Below are 26,525 nucleotides of genomic sequence, written 5' to 3' on the forward strand. Positions count from 1 at the left end.
GTTCGCAGACTCAATAAAGTCTTACGGCCAGTTTCTTCATCAAAAGTTAAAGTTAAAGTAATGTCTAAAGTAAAAGTAACGGTCAAATTCGTTTTTTCAAGGCTAAAGTGACAGCAAAACGAATAGAAAAATTGAATTTAACCCTTAACTATCCAGAATGCTTTTGTGACGTAACTGACCAGTAGTGTCCAACAGACACTTTAAAGGTAAGACAAAGCAAAAGAAAGTTATTTTGAATTAAAATGTCAGTATAATGTATTTCAGTAATGTTTTTTACACTTATTCATTTACAGATATTAGAAATATTTAGTCTTTTCAGAAACTTCAGAGCAGACATTGCGATTGCTTTTATCACAACACTGTTTGGAAGCCCTTGATGATTTCGAAGGGCAAATAATAATATAACGACGCTTCTTCCTTTTCACAGCAGGTTTAGGATGATTGAGTAGCTTCCCGATTTGACCCTGCCACATCTTGCATGGTACCCGACACCATAAGATTATAAGTAAATGTAAATAAAAAAACAATCTACCTTCACACTCAAATCAAACAAAATGTTATTGTGCCTGTTGGACACTTGTGGGTTGATGAAGTACTATTTTCGTTTATTAACCAAAAGTAATAAACTATTTATGTTACAAATATTTTCATTGCACATTTACATTCGTAAAACATTGGTGATAAATTAGATAAAAGCCCGATTCATAAAAATAAATACTTTCGTTTTTATGAAAACATAAACGCAAAAATGTGTCCGCGAGACACTTGTGGGTTGTTAAGGGTTAACCGTTACTTTTACTTTAGACATTACTTTAGCCATAACTTTAACTTTAACTTTTGATGAAGAAACTGGCCGTTAATGTCATCAGTCTGCCCTCTAGCTTAGTGATCAGAAAACGAATTTGCTAACTCAATTCTAAGAAATAATAATGTGTTTTATAATTTAGAAATGTCTATTAGATTACGTCTTAGGTTAGATTTGGATTATAGAAATAACTTTATCAGAAGGTAATGAATATTTCGGCATGCCTGAGGGACATAATTATTGCGTGGACGTCCTAAAGAAAATTGACCTTTCCCTGAGAAATCTGACATCGAAAAGGAAAATAATTGGCTATTCCTGTGTTCGGGGCCCTATCATGTGACTTGCAAGTATTAGATTGTCAAATAAAAATTATAGCTTTAAAGTTGAGTCCAACAACTTCAAATTATTTTCTGTTCCAATAGATAAATGGCATAAACTCTTGTTGATCTAAGTAGTTTACTTACTTACCAACACGAAAAATAAAAACCGCAAATAGCACTTATTCAATTATTGCCCATTATTATTTTATGAAGAGAACCTACGCGCATATTGTTTATACTTCGAAATAACCATTCTCTGAAATACGGTTTCAGTAAACCAGCGAAGCAAAAGGTATGATATTTCCATGATTAAAATACACAGTAACAAATACATAATGTTATATTATTACATTCTATTAATAGGCTTCATTGATAAAGTAGAAATAAACAAATACAGGCGTACTTTTGCAACCACATTTCAACGGCGTGGGATGGGTTTGTGGGAGGACACGCGCATGGGTCTGTTTTCATGCCTTCAGCTACTGAGAATCAAGTTAAGCTAATAACTATGATTTCACGCCACACTTATCAATTATTCTCGTGAAAATTGAGGCCTCCATCCACGGCCCAGGTTTACCGCAGGTTTTGCGGTTTACTTGTAAATCTCGTCCGTGGATTACCGCAAAATCATGGCTATGGAAAGCGCTGAGCTTTGAACAAGCGGTCCTTTTTTGATGTTTGAACAAATTCAAAAGAGCCTTCATTTTTTTGCCCGTTCTTTAATGATTAGGAGCGAGGAAAGTTTTGTTGCCCCTAGTAAATTATTTTTTGCTTCTGTCCATTAATAATGTCTTACGGAGAAAAGGTCAATGATCGAATAAACAACACTTCAGGGACACAATATAGATCAAACTGTGAATAATAGATTAGAAACAGCACTTCAAACTAATATGTAGGTAGTTCAGATTGGTTTCTTGTAGCAGTCGGAGTATAAATGTCCAGCAAAATTAAATGTCTATGGAGTGCTATAAATCCATGTTCTTGGAAGCTTTGTAGCGTACGTGCAAATCGAGCTTTGTGCAGGACTTCCACTAAATTGGCAATAGTTAGAAATGTACAACTGATAACGACATACATATCTGATTGAAAATTCATATTGTACTACATGTAACCGTATGGATTCCAAAGATAATTACTTTCATCATGTCACGGACAATGGATTCCTACATCAGAAATGATGGGTACTACCTACGTTAGAAAGCCTCCGGCAATATGTTGGTGAGCGATAGTACCTTTTTGTTATTAATTAGTAATTGGCAATGTGGGCAAAATTTAGTTCAGATATTCCCCAAAGGTCTCCAACAAATAGAGTAATTAACCTCGTTCAGATAAATATAGAATTTCGTTGGAATAAATCTAGTTATACTATTAATGATATCAGATTCTTGTTCATGGAATAATAATTAAGACCGAGTTAGGTAGAGACTGAACTATTTCTGTTTTAATCATGTTTACTTAGTCTATTTAAAACTTCAAGGAACAAGATACGGAGCTTGTTTGAAGTACGTCTTATAGGTACTTTGTGTGTTCTTGGCAGGTTTATCCTGAGGGGTATTGAGCAGCACTTACCTTCGTACTAACAGCCGCCTACAATACGCCCGCGAGCGTAAGGTTTATAGCGTTATTCACACAAAAATGAGAGGAGATTTACTTTTCGAACAACAGGTAGATTCGAATAAAGAACAGCTGATATAACACCTAGAACTTCATACTTCTGTGTAATATGAAGATGCCTACATACTAAGAGCATATAGAGCTACATACTACAAATTGTTCTCCGGATCGCGTGCTATAAATGGTCCCAAGGCACAGTTTGTTGAAATAGTACATACATGCGCCTATTACTTGCTAGTGTCCCTCGTTGGACTCTTGCAATTTCTGCGCAGAAAATGGCTACGTGTTATTCCCAAGTTTTTTGTTGCTGTTTTTCTATCTAAGTTTATCTGTCTTGACTTGTGAGCATAACATCATTTGCTTTGTGTCTGATTAATTTGCTACTCTCTGGCACTAACTCCGGGCTTACCAAGGAGACTTTGCTACTTCAAAGAGACTACTCAAGTACTTAGTGAACAGCTTCTGTATTATGTATTCTCAAAGTATATTCAGTAGGATGTTTATACGCTATCATGGCTGTGCAACGTGTGCCGAGGTGTGCTGCGATTAGTTTAGCGCGCCGACAGACTAGGCTCATCTCCGCACTAAACTTCGTTACGTGCGAGCGGTGGATGCATATGTACGGAACCCAATGGTCTGTGTTATTGTGTTACGAACAACGTGCAAAGGTAAGAAGGTGCTTCGGGTAGCTATCATAACAGTTAAGCGAATGGGAGGTCGTTCTGGAAGAAAGGACACTCCCGAAAATATGTTAACTCCACTTTTGAAGTGTTTTAGGAGTTATTTTTTTAGTTTTTCCTTTTAATTTCAGGTGAAATAAAATATACTAATCGACATGTAGGTAGAATTAAATCCATTGTAAAAAATTTCATAGATATTATTCAAACTTTTAACAATTTATTTCTATTTCAATCGTAACCTTTAGTGCTTAAGTTATAAATAGGATCTTATAAATACCTGAAAAGTAGAAATACTCATGTTTCAAAATGTTACATCGTATTTTTCCCGTGAACTGTAAATAGGTGAAGCGGGGCGTTCGAGGCAATTATTGGAATGGATCGCTTTCCGTGGAATACCTATATAAAATGTATAAATATTATATCGCTATGTGACAGCAACTGCAGTTATAAATACACTCATTTAGCTGTTAAAGTTCCACAGCCGACAATATGACGTCATTGGGCCGGATTCAGAAGTCAATTGATATTTTATGCTTACGTAACAACGAAAATCTTTGAATTCCCGCAATACTAATTGACCTTTCCTAAATTAATTGAAATACTATTTTAGAATAATGGTATAACGGTTATGTTGTTTAACAATCCCTTTATTTGATGGTCCTTAGTTACAGGAGTAGGAGGGTCTTGAAGGAGACTAATTTTACATTTAATGTTCAAAGCGATTGTTCAGCCAACTTTGGCTTATCTCGTTCTAAGTCCTGGCACAATTTGGAGCACACTAAGACAAGTGTATGCCTATAAATCACGCCAATCCACAACGCAATTTAACAGCAGTCCAGACCGAATTATTCTAGGCTTAGACTTGGACATGAGGACAAGAAAGTAATATTATTGAAAGGGTCCATCTTAAATGTAGGTACTAATAATATCGAATACATTCAATTCGCAGTGTTATCAGAATAACACTGACATTTAAAAAACGAAAACAGTACCTACTCCCTTTTCAGCACATTTTGTCCGGCATTCGGAATTGATAAAACCGTTTATGAGTATTGCGATACATTTGTTTCACGCTGTTTCGTGATTCTTATTTTATACACTTTGTTTCTTTTTTTTTAGTTTCGAAGATCGTTATCCTTAAGGAAAACATGGACCCTGTGGGGTATTGAAGTTGCTAAGTAGATTATAAATAAAACATTTCAAATGAAAATAGAATGTGGGATTTTTTAGCTTCGTAGTCACAATGATTTCTCGTTCGAGTCAAATCTGTAAGTTGCGTAGGCGTTTTTGGTATTGATATAGTGATAAGTACTGTAAATAGTATCTGTACAATAAAATACATGTTCATTGTTGAGCGATATACTTACCTAATATAGAGTTGCTGTTTTATGTAGGTATAATTTTCCAACCCCCTATAAAACTAAATCAGTTGCACCTTCATATATTCTGCATAACACAAAGGACCTTCATGTATATAGAATAGAGGTTGGAGCGATAAATATGCAAGCAGCTGAAACACTTCAATAATTCATAGTACGTAACTCGTCCCATATCAGGGCTTTCTATTTGCGGAGGCGCCAATCTTGCGCTAGCACAGTGCACGAATTCTAACTAACTTACTCGTATGTACCACAGAATAAAGATATACAGTAGTGAAGGTACCTACTAACACTGACACTCACAAACGTAGGTGCATCGGCTGCTGTGCTCGAGGTCTTTTTTTTTTAACGACGTCAAAAATCATCAAATGACCCCTCCCGCTGTGGGTTAGCAGCGGTGAGGGAGTGTCAGACTCTTACTGACTAAAACCCGTCGTGTTCCGTCATAGGCCTTTTATGTACCAGGGCCGCGGTATCTCTTTCGAACAACCCGCAGCTGTGCTCGAGGTCTCGGGTTCGGTTCCCGGGTCGGGCCGAAATCGCTTTGTGGGTTTTCTTAAACTTACACAAAGCAGCCCGTAGTCTGGAAGTTGGTGTTTGATTCACCCGTGCATCGGAGAGTACGTAAATGTCGGTCCTGCGCCTGATCTCTTTCCGGTCGTGTCGGATTGCCGTCCCACCGGGTTATGAGAGTAAAGGAATAGGGAGTGCACCTGTGTCTGCGCAAATGCTCGTGCACTATGATATGTCCTTCGCAGCTGGCTGATCTCCTTAAATGAGAACAGCCGCCGTGGCCGAAATCGGCCGTGGACGCCATTATTATTAAATGTATGTCTCTTTCTGACCTCGGGACTACAGAGTCCCGGATTTTTGGGAGGCGAACGTGGGGCCGAAGCCAACACGCTGAAGCCCTTTTGAGACAACTTTAATGAAATGGTGACACAAAACCGACGATTATCCCTGTATACACTATAGAAATGTACCCAAGGACAATCCCCGGTTCTGTGCTAAACTATTGCTAACTATGGATGAAAACTACTTGGGCTATTGTGATGGGATGCTAGTGGACTAGGAATGGGGAAACTACGGGAACTATGGCACCTGCCGATAACAATGTAATAAATACACGTAAAAATGGCAGGTGGAGACTCGCCACCTCACTTACTGGGCCCCCGGGAATCAGTCGCTAAATCGCAACAAGGGGGCAACAGGTACATGAGCGGCTGAAGGGTGAGGATACCTCGGCGGACTTTAAACGCAGATCACGCGCTCCCTGTGGGTCCAGCATCACCGGCCCACTCGCCACTTACCACGAGGCACCTACCCTCCGAGTGGGCTGCTAACCCTGCTCTAGCGACTCCACTCTGACCGGCCGATGAAGGCAAGCCAAGAGGCGGGAGACCTATCCCCCGTCATGCTTCACTCCGGCAGGCCGGAGATGGGGGACAGTATACTCTCCCTGGAGCATTCGGATATATAGCCCCGCGAGGTCGCTACTCCCCGTCATCCGCCTCAGATGCCCTGCGGGGCCCATTATTATTATTATTATGTGCATCGACGAGCTTTTACCGGCGCTGTCGGTGTTGTCAGTAATGAGTGTCGTGCATCGAGCACATGCGTGTGTGAGTGACATTGTTACGAACGTCAGTACGTAGCTTCACGACTGTTTAGAAGAGAATATATTTGAACTGTGTATGTACGATGCTTATGTGTAATTTCTTATTCGTCGTGAGAATTTCAACCCTCATTTGTTCTGGTGATAACGGTTGCTTGTACCGTCCCCCCGTCTATCACCAATGGCCAATTTCTCACGTTACACTGAGTAATTGCCAACTGACTTCCGCAATCTTTGACTGACGATGCCTTTTAAAGGCTATTGTTTAGTGAAAGAAAGTTATTGGCTGCACTTTAATTTAAATAATGTTGAGTTTATAAATATTGGAGCCTTTTATTAATTCTATTATTTATTTATCAGTCCTGAATGTAGACTGTCAGAAAAAAATTCAACCTATGCGGGGCAGAAATTGGCTTTTATACAGTTTATAATCCTTTTGTGTGGTTAGCGGGTAGGAGTTTTACAGCTCAATTTACTGAAGATAAATGATGTTCAAAATGTCGCGCGTATTTTAAGTGACATAGTAACTGAAAGCCAGAAGAAAAAAAAATTGTTGTGACGTAGCAATAAGCACCATTCAGGTTAAGTAGGTAGCTCATTATTGATTGGAATTTAATAAGCCTACGCTTCTTTGTTTCCACCTAATTATGAGCTACGGTAGAATTCGAGATGTCGATACATTAGGGATTCGACTTTAAATCGAATATTCGCAAATCGTTTCGAAATTGTTTGGAAGCGGATTGATATCGGGTTTACATGTGAGGGGCGAGGCTGCGCGCGCACCCCTACGGCTCTGTAGTGCTACGAGCGCTTCAGTCGCGTCCGAGCTACGTGAACTATCGACTGCTACGCCGTAGCACTACGATAACAAACTCAGTATATTCATATACCGTCAAAGTGAATCAGTGACGTGATCTCAAAGAAGCCGCCGGATCTTATTGAGAAAAGGGACTGAAGGTAATAATAATAACTATTTGATAAATATGCTAATATTCATCTATACCTAATATTGAATTATATTTCTAGTCTAGTGTAGCGATGTCGTAATACCCAGAGCATTCTCTTCTACTAATGGACATTAGTTAAGAAGTGAATGCGCTAGTATAAAATGGAGCCAATCCAAATGATAATGATATTCTAGGTTTCACAACGCTTTTTCTTACTTTTTGAGACATTTAATAATACCTGCTATACCGAAATTCATAGAAAATTACCTACTTATTGGGGATTCATTCATAAATCTAGTGCTATACATACACCTTCGTGTACGTTCAATAAAGGCTTCCATTGACCTATTTGAGCTCCATAGTTACAAAGACTATATTGCATTTTAGTACATTGGATAGATTTTTGTTGAGTACTTTCGAAGCTTTATTATATGGAAACAAAGAATGATATCTTATGATTTAGTAGGTAAGCAAAACGTCTGTACTTTGGCTTTATGAAGATCTTAAAAAACTACAAAACTATTCCCTTTGCTCATAAATCTCCCAAGCGGCTTCTATTCTACTGGGAACCACATTCCGATTCGTCGCTTCACTAATTGGCGGAGAAGTAATTATAGATTACAATAATCTGATTAAATAAAGCCTTCGCAGATGGTGTCGCCGATTAACCTCCGTCGGGAAGTGATGATCGAATCGATTTAACATAATTATAAGTGTAAAGCTTGCCGACGCGGGAACGGTGATAAACATGAAATGTATCCGACGCTTATCGTCCTGCGACGTCGTAAAAGACGATGGAAAGAGTTAATATTGCATCGGATCTAATATCCGTACCGGACCGGGTTTCAGTTATATGAATGTATTACTGCGGATCGTAAGTCTTCTTTTAGCTGACAGAGAAGACAATTTGGGATTTTTCCTTAATCAACATGCTTGCTCTAGTAAATTTAATTTGTCTTTGTCTCGTGATGGAATCGTACTCTAATGCGTTGACTTGATTCTCTAGCTTTACACGTTGGGAATTTTCTGAAAACTTTTTTTTCGATTTTAATTACAAACTACCTACTACGTGTAAGATAATGTCCCCAAAATTCAAAAGTATGAATCATTAATTAAATAAATTATTACCATTCGACTTTTGTACTTTAGCTTTGGAGCCGAAAGTTGGTTTTAACAATAGCACTTACCATCATCCTCCTGGTTACGCATAAGGGTCGGCGCAGTATCTTTTAACAGTAGCCCTTACCGTGTGCAGTAAAACAAGAGATAACAACCAAACCAAAAGATAACAACCCTGCAACATAGGCAATTTTATTTCTCCTCGCCATGACATTCTTACAAAGTTCGTACCATGAGATAAATAGTAGAATATTATTCATCGATTGACGTCTTCTAATCTCCACTCACCGTATAAGAGCTCAAGTAACTTCGGTGTTATTAAAAAGGGGAAGGAAAGGAAAGGGCTTTTAGAAAAACTGCCTCGAGATTTGCATATAGCACATATCGATAAAGCCGACAAGTGTTACGTCATGCAAAAGTACTTATATTGGAAACGTGTTTATATTTTTAACCCCAGTAGCGTTATATAAAGCTTGACATTAGGTTATGTAAGAGTACATTTGTTGCAAAACCTTTGATTAACGAAGTGTTTAGTTCTTTCGTAATCCGAGTACTTTAAGAAGACGAGATCAAATGAAGATTAAAATTTTGTGTAACAAAACAAGTTGTTCGTATAATAAATCGTTAGTGGTTTTGTGAAGGTATGCCGTTAACCGCTGTTGAACTACAAACGTGTGAATTATTTAGTGGCCTACCCAGTACGTACTAATACGCACCTGTGGGCTTGTGGAAGTAGACCTTAATGTAGACAAGACAGCTACAAATTGATGTATGTGTAGGCTAAACAAAAATATGAACAAAAGGTCGGCAAAACATTTCTTTCAGAATATGAAAGATATTTATAGATGGTCCCTATATACGATTGTCCTGTTATAAATAAACTGTAACTGTCTACAAATTGACTACAGAAAAAGACGAAGAAATATAGCTTCGTGGATACCGTATTTTATTTTAATAACCGTTCGCCAAGAGAGTCGAGACTCGATTTATTATACTTTTTTATTATAGTTCGGCCATTCAGAGAATGCGTTCCTGACACGTCGCGATTGAACTGACGACGTAACTTTGCAATGGCGTTGCAGTTACGATAAAAATATTTTTGCTGGTTGTTTACCGTTTTAACAATTGAGGAGCATTAAAACAACATTATTATATCAATAATCAATGAATGTAGTTACGTCGTCAGTTCAATCGCGACGTGTCAGGAACGCATTCTCTGAATGGCCGAACTATAAGAAAATATGAATATTCCTTTACTTCTAGGAAAAATATAATAAGATCGTTTCACGAAAGTGGGCTTGCTTCAATTAGTATGTAGCGAGGGATTACGTAGAGCTCTTTATGAAAACCGAGGTGCATTTTAAAGTAGTTTGTAGGGCGGGGAATGATTTATTAAGTACCAGACGTCGATTCATGGATAATGTGCTGTCGACGTCACTATTGATTTTTACCATCTAACAGGTGGGTCCTGCAATATTGAACATCTCTTGCGTCATTTTAAAGAACGGCTGCAGTGCTCTCGAGCGTAGAATTTCAATATGTTCTTAACCTCGAGATACTCATTATGTTAATACAGACGCTTCATATTCATGTTTCTTCTGAGTATTATGCAGGGCTCTAATCTATTGAGATCATAACCCTTGACTTTATAAAATTACATCCTCGTATAAAAAGTGTACAGAAAGGATCGCGAACTATTGTTGCGAATTTTCTATCACGGCGTAAAACTTAGATTGGAATACTATTGTGTATTGTATGCCTCGCGGACATATTGTTGTCATATGGAAGTTTTTATTCTCCAACATTACGTAATCGCTCACAATCTAAAAATATATTCTTCTCCTCATTTTTATAGCGTTTACTAAGAATTTTGCCACAAAGCGTATAAAAGTCGTCAGATATGTGAGTAGTCAGAATAATTATATCTACTTTTACGGCGCTTTACCCTCTATCAATTATTCAAAATATGATAAGTCTGTAGCTTTGTTAAAACGTGGTAATTTTATAGCAAAGCCTTTTTGACGTTAACTCGTAATCCCATTTTCATTGTGGGTTCCGAGCGATTCCAGCAAATTGTTGATGAAATGTTTATTCTAAAATAGCTTCTATTGCAGTTGAATGGCAGGCTATAATGAGATACGTGGGTGTAGTTTCACAGTTAACTTTGATTGTCGTGGGCAGAATGCAAAATGCAGTGACGTTTTTTGTAATTATGTAGACTAATGTCACACCTTTATATAATTTTAGTTAACATTAGGTATACATGTTAACTAAATGTTTCCTCTTTCAATTTGGAAAATCAAAGCACCATGATAATCATGCTGTCTAAACCCAAAATTGAAGCTTTTCCTCGCTCTGTTAGCCTCGTATCTCGCGCTAGATATGTCCATGCGACAAACGCACAATAGCCAGATGTTGCCAGCCGAAACAAATACGCGCGCCCCAAATTACATTTGTTTCATGTTCACACTGTTCACTTTGTGTGAATTTTTCCCAGTATTTCAAACAAACCCCCGTCTGTATTAAATTATGCCGAGCGATTTGCATAATGCTGGATCTTCATTTATCGCTGGCAACACAGACTCTGCTTAAACCTTTATATTGAGTTCATTGAGATTAATGGCTTTTCAAAGACAATTTTGAATAGATAAGCTATTAATCTCAGCAGTAATTGGCTGTATAAACATGGCGTACGTATGTATTATAGTAATAGTTACTATACTTCGGCCGTTCAGAGAATGCGTTCCTGACACCTATCAGTTAGTCACGACTAGTGATGGGCACAACATAACACTGAGTTCGTTACCGTTCCTTCAAAATGAACCGCCGCATTATTTTAAGATTATTTTCGTTTTAAATTGGCGGAATCATTTGTTTTATATTTTAGTTATTTAAGTGGAAACCAAAAAAAGGTAATATTCATATAATAAAATTGTTTTATTTATTCTTTGTTACAAGTACATTGAATTGAATGTGCGAACAGAATATTAATCAGACTCCGATTTGCTTGAGGAGGTGGTGTCTTCATCATCATCTTCGCCTACATGTATAATTATATTATTATCAATAACAGAATCAATCCTGATATCTCGGTCTAACAAAAGCCGGGTAATCAAATAAAAACAGATCGAAAACACTTGAAAAACGTGGTCTATGCGCACGAAACGACAACGGACGACTGTTTTAGCGTCACAAAATGGCGGCCCATAACGCCATTTGGGGTTACCATTTTTAATCTAAGTATAAAAATGCGGTTTGGTCATAGTTTTATTTTTATATTTCATAAAAGTTATAATTAAGTCTTATAGTCCATTATTTTCCAATTCTTAAAAAGAAAATCAAAACGTATTATTTTATATTATAACTGTATAAGAACAGATTACGATACTTGCCTGTTATTTTTAGCACAGCACTACAAAATATAAACCGCTGACATAACCTTGTAATAGCGCAGTATAGATTTAGAAAAATATTGTTTACCAAGTTATTTGACACTCAGTTTGGCACAAAATTATAACATTCATTGATTATTGATATAATAATGTTGTTTTAATGCTCCTCAATTGTTAAAACGGTAAACAACCAGCAAAAATATTTTTATCGTAACTGCAACGCCATTGCAAAGTTACGTCGTCAGTTCAATCGCGACGTGTCAGGAACGCATTCTCTGAATGGCCGAACTATAATAGTCGGAGCTAATGAACCCGAATTGATATTTATCTTTGATGTTCTGTCCGTGTTTAGTCAAGCGACATGTCCGTTTGTGTGAAGCCGTCGCTCTACGCTCATAGCTAGTGTGTAATTGGCAATTTAGTCTATCTATAGAATTGTGTACATACCACTAATATTAATTCATCGAAATAAAAATGGCTTCTCTGGATGTTTTATTAGATAATAACACAGACGTGGCCACGTGTTGAATGTGTGAGCTTGAGTGTTCTGTTCAAGGATCGTAATGTCGAGAAAAGGGAATAATTCCATTAACAACCTCGTAATTATAATTAAGGATTTACTTAATGAGATCTCGAAAAATATATTGTGACACTTTATAGGGACTGTAGCAAATTACGTTTCTGTGTACTTTAGGGATTTGTGGTTTTACACAGCCTTCATAATGTTGACAGTAATATTTTATAATGAGGAGAGAGCGAAGAAAAGATGCGCAGGTGTCTGCGGAGGGTTGAGGATCCACTTATGAAAAACATGAATAACGCAATTTGACTTCATAAGAACCCGCAGCGATAATGAAAATGGATTTAAGTCCTCCCCCCGCAGCTTTCATCACCGCCTACACACATCCCGCCTTCTAGAACACTGGAAGGTTAGATGAGGGTAAAAATATAAAATCTCCTTGATTTGCAACGTTTCGCGATGTCAAAGACCTTTAGTCCTTTGTTCTCGTGGAATACGTTAGTCTTTCTAGATTTTGGTAGAAACATCAAAAGGTTTCACACAAAAATGTAGCTTGTTCAGGTTCGTTCGTTATGAAGACTAATTTAACTAAGCTTTGCTTAATATTTCGTACTTGACTGAAACATAAAGAGGTGTAATTAATGTTTAGAGTGGTTTTCACGAATGAGTTGCCCCTTTTCATGCTTATGTTACGTGTTGATATATTACGTTATAAAGCCTAAAGTAACTTTAGTAGAGTTTATACATATTTGGATGAGTTACATATCATACATAAAAAGTTCGGTAGAATGGAGATTCTATTGCTTTTTACCCGACTGCCAAGATTTATGTTTTTGGAGTCAGATATTTCATATGTAAAATGATCCAAGAATTTATGTAGAACCTTTTTAATGTGCTGAGAAATGAATAACATGAAAAATCATTCCCAGTGTTAAAAATTAAGTACGTAACGGAATTATTTTCAGACCCCAAAGGTCGTATAAAATTATTGGGACGCGCTCACAAGCATACAAATTTTTATATCACCGTAATGAGTGACGCGGGAGAACCGCCCACGTATCGCGGTCTAATATTACTAATTTTCGCTTTCATAAACGCGTTTACGAGTATGACAAACCTTTTCACATTTTGAAATAAAAAACCGTTTTAAAAGGAGCGTGAAATAACAATGAGATTGCATTCCAAGTAATGAAAATTGAAGGTCCAATTAGAGTTAATCGCGGGCTCTCTGCGGACAAAGATACGAGTTCTGCAGAACATTGTATGTGATTTGATGTCGGGTGCATTCGGCTTCATTTAAGTTGGAGCGCTAGCTATCTGGGTAAGTGGTTGGGTGCTGACATAGTTGCCTTTACAGACGTCTAACTTAGATGCTAAAGGCAAACATTTGCGATCTTTTGAGACATTTTCCTACCAGTTTGTTGTTATGATTATGGCGTATGTAAACGCGGGCTGCTTAATAACAGCTTCCGAAATACAGCGCTCTAAATCTGAGGGCACGGCAGTGCCCCAGCCAAGACTCGAGCAAAGCGGGCACGGCCGTACCATCTTTTCTCGAAGCGTTTCGCGGCTATTTCAGTCCCCTGTATCTTCCATGTGAACAAAGCTAGGAGTTTAGGTTTTCGATGACCAAGAGTAAGTATTAGAACAAGCTCAGTCTCAAAATTACAAGACATTTGAATAAATAGTTTACCAGTTATGAGCGATCAAAGTTACACCATTTTGTCACTGACTCACTGACCGATCATCAAAAGTCTAAGGTACTTCTAGAAAACTTAGAACCTTCAAATTTGGCACCAAGGTAGGTTATTAGCTACATATAAAGGGAAAATTATAAAAACCTTAAAACTTAATAAAAAAATAGGAAACAAATTTATATTTGCGGTTTTTCAAGAACATTGTGTATGAATTTTGACTGCATTGATAACTTTGTTATTTATTTATGTACAAAATGTTACTATTTGTTTTATTGTTACGTAGTGGTATATTGTTATTATGTATTAAATATACAACATATGAATAAAAAAGCTAGGTTTAAATGAAATGAATAATGATAAAATCTTTCATATTAATGCAGTGCGATAAACACTGCATGCTCGCTCGATAGATGGCGTTGTCCTGGTCTAAATCGCGCTATGGTTTCGTTACATAGCTTATATAGTATAAGTAGTACTTAAAAAAAAAACAAATAATTTCATGTGATAGCGCCATCTACTTCTGAAATAAATCTCTTTAATTCTAAAAGATATTCGATTCAAAAATTCGTCAATTTCGATTTTTTTTAGTTTATTTTAAAAAAAATGTTGTTTATGTGCTACTTTAAGTGTACATATTTAGTGAGTTGCATGCAAGTTAATTTAATTTGTTATATACTTAGAGAAGAAAGAGACCTACAAAAAATAAATTAGATCCCACCAAAAACATTAAATGTAAAAAAAAGCCAATCCTCTACGCAATTCCTCCACCGTAAAAAGTTTTGAGATCGCATAGAAGCCAAGTCCTGTTCTACTTTATTTGTAATAATAAATCAATATTTTGTGACTATATCAATAGTTTTGTTCACATTACAATAATACTGTCTTGGCCATGAGCACAAGTTAAAAGTCGCTCCTTGAAATAATGTGCGTTGATAAATTCTATATGGACATGATTTTACGATTGGACTGATTATGGACTGATTGGAATTTGAGATCACCATGGACTAAACATGCGCCATAGTACATGTGCAGTTCATTGATGTTGGATGAAACTGACTGTCGGTCATTTAGTAACAATTGAATAAAATAAAAATTTTTAATTCTGTGATATTAAACTTCATGTTTGACTTTCACCTCTCCAAGATATGCTGTATTATATTTGCAGTTTATTGTGCTCATGGCCAAGTCAATATTATTGTAAAGTGAACGAAACTATTGATATAGTCACAAAATATTGATTTATTATTACAAATAAAGTAGAACAGGACTTGGCTTCTATGCGATCTCAAAACTTTTTACGGTGGAGGAATTGCGTAGAGGATTGGCTTTTTTTTACATTTAATGTTTTTGGTGGGATCTATTCAACCGAATTTTGCACACAGATGACCGTTTCCCCATTGGTGCGATTAAACTGATTGATTTGTTACTTGATGCATATTAAATTAGACTAGCTAATGCAGTAGTCAAACAAACAACATGTAAGCGAACAAATAAGCGAGCTTAATTTGACGTAATTTCAATTAGATTTATATGCAGTGCTACGCCGTAGCAGCACGTCTACAAAGCGCTACGCTGCTACGAGAATAAAGCTAAGCAAACATTGTACGCTATGATCCATTGTTATCATCTGCGAACAATTCTCTATTACAAAGAACTTTTATTAGCTACTATGAATTATTATCGCAACATATTCTCTATTGTTCATATTTATTAGATAAATAATTGATTACAGTGTAATTAATTGCTTTAATTTTTGATTGACATGACGATAAAAAATCCAGACTGGTTTTTAATATTTAACTCAAAAAGCTTCCAAAATATTTATGTTAATATTATATTAAACAATTTAACAAAATTGACAGCCGTGCATTTTTAGAACTACTAAAACTCTTTATACGTCACAATTTCAGGTAATAACAGTATCTTATCGTTTCAACAACAAGTTAATAGGCACTTGAAGACTGTACAGTAAATACTAAACAATCGTTTACTCGCGAATGAATTGCTATGACACAGCAAGAGTTTATAGGCCCTTAACCCGCGAGTGTACATTGCCCTTTATATAGGACAACATACTGTATATAAAGGATATTATAGATATCATCATCCGTCTTGCCTTTTCTTATTTCCAGTAAGGTCGGCTACTAAGCTTAATCGAATGTGTGATGCCTTTTCTTCAAGACTATGATCAAACAATGCTGATAATCTTAAGACTATGGTGGGATTTCAAAGTTTTGATTCCTCGCTGATGACAACCGTGTAGTTTGAAGTTCTATATGGTTGTGTTTCGTTTATGACACTCATCGTTAAGGACACTGATCTACTTTTTAGTGAACCAGTGTCTTTAACCTCGATAATCAATCGATTGCCATAGTATACATAAATAACACGTACAGAATTGTTCATATCTTCTGCCCTTTTAATTGTATTTTTCAACTATGGAAAGTAGATCTAGGTTAAACTTAAGAAAAGCCTGGAACTTGGCAACAAAATTTCCCTAATCTTAAACTAATTTAGTCTTTAATTAAATAAAGCTTAAACAGCGTAAGTTAGTTCATAAAAATAAATTGTGAAAGATAAAACCATCAAGATTTTTCCCTCGGGATCGGCGACATCGGACAAGGCTAACGTTAATAGATTATCAGCTAACCATTAATGGGGTGAGGGCGGTCAGCGCCGGACTCGGTCAGAGTGCACATTAAGCTGTACTACCGTAATAGGGTTATTGTTGAACAAGCCGGCGATTACATAATGTTACTTACGGTACCCGCGACCGTATCGATCCGTTAATGTGGCACCGTGCCAATAACAAACTCGGCTACCCTATTCTCCGCTGTTCTGCCGGCTCCAGAAGAGGGACTTGCGCCCGATGATAAAAGTTTCCGTGTTAAAACTGTTTTATAACTGTAAGTGCTTTTTACTGGCCGCCTCTTTTACACGTACCGAATAATTATTTCGTAAACTTGCCGCCTGCTTCTTCAACGTTCAACTTTAAAGTTTAAGACAAAATTGCGCTGACACTTCCAGCGCATTGCACGACAAGTGCGCTGCGTCTGCAAACTGGTTTAGACTTAATTCAACTCACACCTTTTCATATTTTTTTAAATCCTTGCTCTTGTCTTTTGTTATTAATGTTCAATAGGACTTTAATCGACTACCAACGTTTTGTTCTAAATTCCATTTGGATTTTTTTCTTTAGTAACTCATTGAATCCTTAATTAATTTAACTTTTTTGTTTCAGATAAATTAACGCGAGGATAGGCGCAACACAACAATCATGGCTTTCGCCGGTCTAAAGAAACAAATCAACAAAGCCAATCAGGTGAGAGAGAGTTTATTATGAAACCTTCTTTTTATACTCTTTAAGAAAAAATATAAGGCCGAGATTAAAAAGTTTTTTTGAAGAAAGCTTTCCGGATTATAGCATCGTAGACGGCGAATATAACAGAACTTTACAAGGTTTCCAGATTATAATGCTAATTCAATACGTATGAGTGCTGTTGTTATTTCTATTGTAATAACGTTTTGTTTCCATTTTCCTTTTAAGTTCCACCGTTTAACGTAAGTCTTTTTATTTTGTTTATGCGTGAGAGATTTGTGTTTTTACGTGTAATAAAAACACGTCTGGATTTTAATTGGCTTCCTTGTTCTAAGACAATATTTACTTAATATTTCGGTAAGGTTGAAAGGGTTCACGTAAAGTAAGCAAGTCTTCAGGACTTTTGGCGTTAATTGTTTTATATGAAAATAACTGAAATTATAATAATTGCTATTGAGGCACGTGTATAATAGGCATGATGACAAATTTTTAAATTCCTTTGTATGATGTAGGTATACGTCTATTTTATATGAAAACTTATTAATTTTAAGAAAATGCGAAGATTTTTTATCAAATAATTGCATTTTTCTCTGTCCACTTTGAATCCGGCGCGAAAACGCTTGTCAGTGTCATGTCGTCACTTGTGACGTCACGACTGAAATTACAAGACGCAAGTAAACAACGCTCGTGCAATAATTAAGTTTTTTGTGTTATTAAATATGAATTCAAAAGGGCATAGGTGTTGTGGGGTCCCCCAGTGTAAGAACACATCCAAAACAACTCCTGATAAGTTATTTGTGTACGTTCCTCACAATAAAAAAATACGAAACAAGTGGCTTAAACTTGCAAGGCGAGATTCAAAAGCAATATTGCCCAGTACAACTTTATTTTTGTGAAGATCACTTTGATGTAAGTTATTACGTAGTTCTCTAGATTCTAGCATAGTTTATAATGTAAATAACTATTTCGAGGTTAGGTTTCATCTCTCATTGTTTTTTAATTAAACTAGTATACTTACATGGAAGTTTTAACATTTCTAAATTCAGCTGAACAAAAATATTTATTTGATGCCAAAAACTTTCCCAGCATTATGATATCAATTCTAGGCAAATTAGCGCTGTTTGCCTTGATAAATCCGGGCTCCATAACTCGTGTTATAAACAATTAATTAATTAAAAACAAAGATCGCAGTGGAAGTTCACAATAACGAAATGTGACGTTCGCGCGCTTTCGCGCGAGTTGTTTTGAGAAATGACGTCACGAGCTCTGATTGGTGTTCAAGATATCATGGCGGATTGCCTTATTTCGTAATTTTATTTTATAAAAATACATATCAATCACATTATTAATAAAGAAAACAATGCGCGTTTTATATTCCAAGCTTTAAGTTTAATTTAATAAATATATTATTTTAATGATTTTTGATTACTGTCATCATGCCTATTAACGTATTTATATTGATCTATTTCCATAATCATGGCTACTTTCAATGCTGGATTGCTTTGAAATGATGATGGTACTGCTAACGCGATACTGAACAGATGTCCTCATAAAACCCGTGTATTTATTTTGTGCCCGTGGCTAAATTGATTAAGCGAACACAGACATGTCCATAAATAACAGCTATCTTTATTGTTCACTTGTAATGATAACAATAAATCTATAGGCCATTGCTTGTATTATTCGAAAATCCAATTACCAACCTGCGTACTGCTCTATTACTATAGTACCTGTGTTATTTAACAGCCAGTTATATTACCAGCCAGTTGCGTGTTTTAAATCAAAACTTTTTACTTCCTCTGGTATACAACAATACAAATAGGAACGGTAAAGCAGAGAACATTTATCACTCGCCCAGGGTTCGCACTTGACCGGGTTTTTTAAATTCAATTTGTAGTAAAGTCAGCATTTCACCTCGCGACATATTGTACATTCGATTCTGCTGAAATATTTTTCAATTAACCGGTTGGATGCGCACGGAGTTTATTAAAGTTAATAACCGTACCATCCCCGACATTGTTTCCACTGAGCCTATATATTTAGATAATATAACAATCCCATCATCAGCCTATAGCAGTCCACTGCTGGACATAGGCCTCTCCAAGTGCACGCCACTGAGATTGATTTTCGGCTGCTCGCATCCAGCTCCTGCCAGCCGTCTTGCGCAAGTCATCACTCCACCGTGCCTGAGGACGTCCTACACTACGTTTACCGAGGCGTGGTCTCCACTCTAGAGCTCGTTTACCCCAACGGTTATCGGTTCTTCGGCTAATATGGCCAGCCCACTGCCACTTCAGCTTGCTGATTCGGTGGGCTATGTCGATGACTTTGGTTCTCTGACGGATTACCTCATTTCTGATGCGATCCCTCAGAGAAATGCCAAGCATAGCTCTTTCCATAGCCCGCTGAGCGACTTTAAACTTGTGGACCAGCCGTACCGTCAGTGTCCACGTTTCGGCTCCGTAAGTCATGACAGTAGGTAGGACGCACTGATTGAAGACTTTTGTCTTTAGGCACTGTGGGATCGACGATGTTAGGACTCGACGTAGCTTCCCAAATGCAGCCCAACCCAACTGAATTCTCCTATTCACCTCGTCCTCAAAGTTGTTTCTACCTAACTGCAATGTCTGCCCGAGTAACAATCCCGCCGTTTTATAAGCTTAGTTTCCTCTCCCCAACGTTCTGTTTCCTGCTAATGGATGAAATGTTTAACAGTTTGCGAGTATTACCCTGAAAGCCAGGTCTGTTATTTATTTAGAGACTAAATCGTGATGAAAAATAAACTGAGGGCACCTCGACCGTCTGGCTGCAAGCACGTTCCAACCCTGTAATGAATTCATGAAAAGATTCACGACAGACCTTGCTATAAAGTTTAAGTCCAACTATAAGTTTAAATACATTTTGCCCGCAGAGTCATCACTATTACGTGCCTGAAACATTTTCTGTGTACGGTCACTATTTTATTATTCGCCATTATGCTACATAATGACACTAGAGGGGTCATAATGAGACAAGCTCACGCGTCATTAAATATGTATTCATAATGTGTATTTCGGTTTTGTTATTTACATTTGCATTAAACTTGCTTTATCATAGTTGACACCATCAAATAATTTTCACAATAGTCCGTAGAGCAGTAATTAGCAGTTGATACATAAGCTGAACTCTAAAAATTGGGTACATTCCTTGTAAGAGAATATAATCTCGGAAATTCTCAAGGCCTAAGTATGTACGTTAGTCCAGGACAAACACTAGGATGAAGACTACACTTTATTTAATACGGGAAGGCAAGCAAATCTAGCGTGATTGATGACCAGACATAGCCGGTAATGGCAAATCTCGATTACGCCCTCCCCGAAACTATCGCTCAGTAAAGTTATGAGCGAACTTCCATTTAATATAGAACGTTGTTTTTATAATTTTGCTGAGAGGAACTTGAAGTATAATTGACTTTACCTTTGGTATTAGTAAACGTTGTGAATGAACAAAAATATTGTTTTAGGTCTCCCAAAATTTATTTACTCCTCACCATTTGTAGATTTTCCATCAGAATTAACAGGGTAACCAAACGCCTCTGGATTGTGACTATTTTATATTTAAATAGCAGACTCCTGGTTTTTTTTATGCCATTATCTGTAGGAAAATGAATAAAACATATCGTGTGCCTATTGTTTTATAGTTGTGCCGTTTATTTTACGACTGTTACCGGACCACAAAACATTTCGGCGCAATAAACTGTCCTGTGTTTGCTTACCGTGCAGTTTGTACGCCGTAAAAAGTACCACAAAATAATAAAAAATCGGTAAAAAAACTTTTAAGTTAAACGGTTTTATCTTATGTGCACTGAAAACTAGAAAAAAAAAAAACTGTTACTTACCTTAAACCTACGTAGGTGGTCCCGGTCATAGTAGACTAAAATAAAAACGTGGGGCCTATTACCTAACTATTGCTGTAACACTTTCTTCTAGAGGTATAATAGGTGTGGATTGCATCGACTTACTATGATCGTAACTGGAGATTTTGACAATCAATAATCAGCCGTAGCGGCTTCACCAGCGAACGCCGAGCTCACGATCTACCAAAGAATAAAGATATGCTTTCAGGTAGGATTTCAGAGGGCCCCACGTTTTTATTTTAGTCTAATATGACCGGGACCACCTACGTAGGTTTAAGGTAAGTAACAGTTTTTTTTTTTCTAGTTTTCAGTGCACATAAGATAAAACCGTTTAACTTAAAAGTTTTTTTACCGATTTTTTATTTCCTAGTTTTTAGTATTTAATGAAAATACCGAATATTCCTCATTCTATATATGGGTCAGCAACGGTGAGGGAGTGCCAAACTCTTACTGACTAAAAAACCGTTGTGTTTCGTCGTAGGCCTTTTATATACCAAGACCACGGTAACTCTTTCGAACAATCCCCCAGCCCAGGCAGGCCTTGGCCTTGTTGGGCCCCGCTGGGGTTGCTGACAGTATTCTACTTGACTAGCCCTTTCATTTGATACCCATATTGAGGGGGTTGTGGAAAAAATATGTAATCCGCCATTTTGTACCGGCGGCCATCTTGGATTTACAATGTTATTGATATTACTATATTGTATTGTCATCGGAATTCAAGGTGTGTACCAAATTTCAGATCAATCTGAGAACAGGAAGATACTTAAATTTGAATTACTAAATTTGACCCAAGAAAGAATAAAACAAACAGGGTGAGCTAAATAAAACCGTTTAAAAACAACCAAGGTCCGGGATTCATGAAATATTTCGGTTATTGTTTTTGAATGTTTATTCAATAGTCACACGGTAGAAAGTTTTGTTTCCATTTTCAGTCAGATATTCGATACGCTTCAATAAATAATGCAGAAAAATAGTAATTGGTTGAACTTGTGACCTTATTCTCCAATTTGTAAGAAGTAAACGTAGCGATAAACGCAATTTACGATAATCTTCGCCGGACGTGTGCTGTAACCTCAAACCTTTTGCTTCCTCTCATTTTCACTCGTTGCCAGTGAAGTACATTCTTGGGATGTGTAATGAACTAGTATTGTTCGTATGACATCATATATTACCCTCTATCACGGTCTCGTAAAAACGCTAGCTACGCCTGTTCAACGTAATGTCCTGCCTAAGTTCACAACGGTACAAGCATTTTAGGCCACGCGATCGATTTGTTATATAAATTTAACTTGTGGCCACTTAAAAATGAATCACAAAATTGTATGAACATAAACATCGTATTGTTTTATGTATCCCTCAACATTATTTATTCAACTGTAGACTTACTTAATAATGAAGACAACAAATCACAAACCACATTTACTGTATACTTACATGTAATTTATATCAACTACGGCGAATATTATATTGATGTACGCTATAAATCTATTAGGATTAGGGTAAATGTTGTGGAAATCTTGACTTAACCCACGTTGGGTGTTTAAAGGACGGGAAGTGCGGGCAGAGGGGTTGGCCGTGACCTAGCCTGCCCTATATCGACGAGGTGCCCCAATTATAACGGCCTTCGAAGCTTCTCTCGAGTCCTGCGACATTGGACCAGGAATATAGTTAGATCGTTTTAATGGAGTTTGCTTCGTAGGTGTTCATAGGGAAGGGAATGCAATTTAAATCTTGTAACAATTTACTTACAACGTTTACTGTAGATGTACTTTATTGTGATTTTTTATATTGCTTTAAAATTAAATACTGAGGCTATAGCATTATTCGCTGAACAGAAAATTATTTCAGTGGCTTCTAAAGTTAACCTGGTCACTGTGAGAATATGATTTAAGCAGATAGCCCGCGTAAACAAAATTGTACAATGAAAGGCACAAGTCTGATTGTCTCATTGGGCTGAGTATTTTGATAATTTTTTGCTTATCTAAAAGTTGTGCAGTAAAACCACAAAACGTTGTTTACGAGTCCGTTCCTGTTTTTACGACGGCCACAAGACATGACAAGGATCTTATTTCTCGGCTAACAAGGTCTTTGTTAGAAGGTCCCGCCCTCTACAATTCATTTTATAGTATCTATTGTACTGCAAATAGATCTTTATACGCGCAGTCGTGTGAAATGATACCACTTAGGAATATTAGAGCAGAAGTAAATCATAGAGGCTGTGCTGGGATTTTCTTTTATTTTGAGGTAGCTTAGCTAGCTAGGGATTACTTATATTGTAATACAACAGTAAATTATAGAGTCTCTGAAGTCTATATTATTATTATAACTTTCAGACTTTAGCTGATATCTCTAGCGGCAATCCCAATTTCAATTTCCAGTTACCCCAAATCTGGAGCTTACGTTATAAATTGCTTCGCGCTTTAATAAATATAATAAATGGATGTCAAAGAGGAAGTATCAGTTTCATTCCGAGAATTTCAGTCCATTACATTAACGAAGCAATGTTACTACAAACTTTGAGCCACTGACAAACCGCTAATCTTTTTATGTCTCGGTTTTCCTGCTACTATTTTTGTAATTATCCAACGTTTTCTTTTCCAAGCATATCAACATTCATCATTTAATTTAGACATTGTGACCATATTTATACTGCCAAGTATCAATATGGTCTCCTAAACATAATAATTAATGTCAGTTATACATCCATGAATGAGCAGCTAATAACGGGCACAAATAATAGTAATCGTCAGTTATTAGATAGTGATTGCGTCTGTAGTGAGTCATTAATGCAGAAGCTTTCCCCGTTATTACAGTTTGGATGTCGATGTGGAACGGGCACAATCCGGCCAAGGCTAGACCTCGACCCGAGCCTTTGTTCGCGCAACCCTCCCAATACTTCCGCGGTTTATCCTTTGTATAAAGTTTTTAACACTAAAATGCACCGCATTAATGCTTTTACTCATTTATTAGTTCTTTTTTCTGTTAAAAAGCCTTTAAAAGCAATTAAATATATCAAATTGTCTGGCTCTATTCTCGGCCAATAACGCCCACCTAACATTGCAAAGTTATTTTAGTACCAAGTGTCCTCTTACTAATTGAAATAAAGTGCTCGTTATTCCTGAGGCGAGATTCTCCCGGAGTACCGCACTGTGACGCACACAGTCATAATGTTTCTTCTACTCTACTCGATTTAGCAGGATTTGCGTGCGAACATTTCTAAAATGTCCGCGGAACTTCAACCCATGTTCGCGAACCTATGCTAGCAGTGGACTAGCGCTGAACGACGCGTACACATTTTTTGATCGAAAAGGTATTGTGTACACGAACAATTTTGATGGAATCTCGCCATTAGAATATTAAGTTATGACGTAAAGTGGAACCTTTACTGCTGACAGCTCCTTTGAAGTGTGTGCGGTTATTGATAAGGTTTTCTAACATAAATAAAATGTTGTTTTTCTTTCTTTTCAGTATGTCACAGAAAAGATGGGAGGTGCCGAAGGCACGAAATTGGATTTGGACTTCGTGGAGATGGAAAGAGTAAGTATAACAGTAACTATTCGCTTTTATGGAAACACAATAAAGTGTCACGTACGACTACTGAGGAAATATATAAATTCAGATGTTATTCCACAATCGAATGTAATAAAAGTGTTCGCTTATGAAAGCTCGTAACCACTGCTGAATATATTGGCTTGCCAAGGTTTACGTATATTCTTACAAATGATTTATATGGAAGTCTCAGCAAACTGTTTTGATCTCAAGTTTACTTCCTCCATGTTTTAATATGTCCCTGTCCAGTCTCGTGAGATTTTATAAGTTAAAATAAGCAATGTAACATGAATATTGTTTTAGAAAACTGACGTCACCTGCGAGTTAGTCGAAGAGTTACAAACAAAAACAAAAGAGTTCCTGCAGCCGAATCCCACGGCGCGCGCAAAGATGGCAGCTGTAAAAGGCATCAGCAAGTTGAGCGGACAAGCCAAGAGTAACACGTACCCACAGCCAGAGGGAGTGCTTGGCGACTGTATGCTGCTCTACGGCAAGAAACTTGGCGAGGACACAGTCTTCTGTAAGTTCCCCTTTAGATATATGAATGTGTGCGAGTGTTTTTCGAAGATGGTGAACCGAACTTTGTCATTCAGATGGACACGGTATGGCGGGAGGGCACTCTGGCGTGTCTCGAAACGCGCGGCGTTGTCGCGGCGCACGGTCCGCGTGCCGCCGCGTGCACGTCGCGCGGAGTGGAACGCTACGCTGGCATCGCACAGACGCCGATTTTTTGTTTCGTTTATCATTAGATTTTCCGTTCCGTTCTATCGTTTCGCAGTCATGCGACGTGCACGCAGCGTGGACGCTACGGGCACTGCGCACTCGTGAGGGAGTTGCGCGTGCCCGGCCTTTATACGCCTGATGGGCCTAAACTGTCTTGACAACTTTTTGGTTCTAATTAAAATAAGTTTAGAAAGTATTTTTGAACCATTTACCTCGCAAATTTATTGTTAGAAAAGAACAAGTGGCAATCATCGGGCGTATTTTGGCAGAACCTCCTATAATAAGTTTAGTTGTCCTTATGAAATCAATTACAGCTTAAACCTGGTATTCATTTTCATATGTTTTCTTTTAGACAAGTATCACTTAGATTATTTTATTTTACTTTTGAATAACGTTCCTTTCTAGAAAGCTACAAAAGCGCAAGTATGAAAATAATGCTAGTTTCATTCTTTTTGGGCTTTGTACTTGGCCCGCACCCACCCCGTATACTAAGACCGGGTCTTTTAGACGAAGGAGTTTAGACCTAATTATTTATTTAATAATACCTTCATAGCGAATTGCCTCATCGAGATGGGCGAGGCTCTCAAGCAGATGGCCGACGTAAAGTATTCACTGGACGACAATATTAAGCAGAACTTCTTGGAACCACTCCATCATCTGCAGACCAAAGATCTCAAGGAAGTGATGGTGAGCACCTCTACTGTTTAAAGAAAATATTATTTTGATTTATTATTTCGAACGATGTTAACATTCATGAAAACCTTTTTCTTTTCAGCATCACCGAAAGAAACTACAGGGGCGACGGTTGGACTTCGACTGCAAACGGCGAAGACAGGCTAAAGGTGATTATTATCAATTGTAGTACATTATTCTATCAGATACTTATTTTTACTAGTTTGCATCTATCAACTTTTAATTTATTCATATTTCTAAGTTTTTACTTTTTCTTTT

General features: G+C 37.2%; 1 protein-coding gene across 8 annotated transcripts in view; it reads left to right on the forward strand.

Moving 5' to 3' along the window:
- Nucleotides 1-26,525, forward strand: part of LOC124636887 (endophilin-A) — a 49,900-nt gene that overhangs the window by 10,032 nt on the left and 13,343 nt on the right. For 5 of the 8 annotated variants that reach the window (XM_047173138.1, XM_047173145.1, XM_047173146.1 and 2 more), the window contains exons 2-7: nt 17,330-17,410; nt 24,771-24,839; nt 25,155-25,371; nt 25,445-25,453; nt 26,128-26,261; nt 26,350-26,416. In XM_047173138.1, the coding sequence (XP_047029094.1) occupies nt 17,366-17,410; nt 24,771-24,839; nt 25,155-25,371; nt 25,445-25,453; nt 26,128-26,261; nt 26,350-26,416 (541 nt within the window). In that variant the 5' untranslated portion in view covers nt 17,330-17,365. The remainder of the gene's footprint in view (nt 1-17,329; nt 17,411-24,770; nt 24,840-25,154; nt 25,372-25,444; nt 25,454-26,127; nt 26,262-26,349; nt 26,417-26,525) is intronic. The other 3 variants (XM_047173139.1, XM_047173142.1, XM_047173144.1) reach the window with 1 other exon arrangement.

The sequence above is a fragment of the Helicoverpa zea genome, chromosome 15, assembly GCF_022581195.2.
Source record: "Helicoverpa zea isolate HzStark_Cry1AcR chromosome 15, ilHelZeax1.1, whole genome shotgun sequence".
In the NCBI taxonomy this organism is placed as follows: domain Eukaryota; kingdom Metazoa; phylum Arthropoda; class Insecta; order Lepidoptera; family Noctuidae; genus Helicoverpa; species Helicoverpa zea.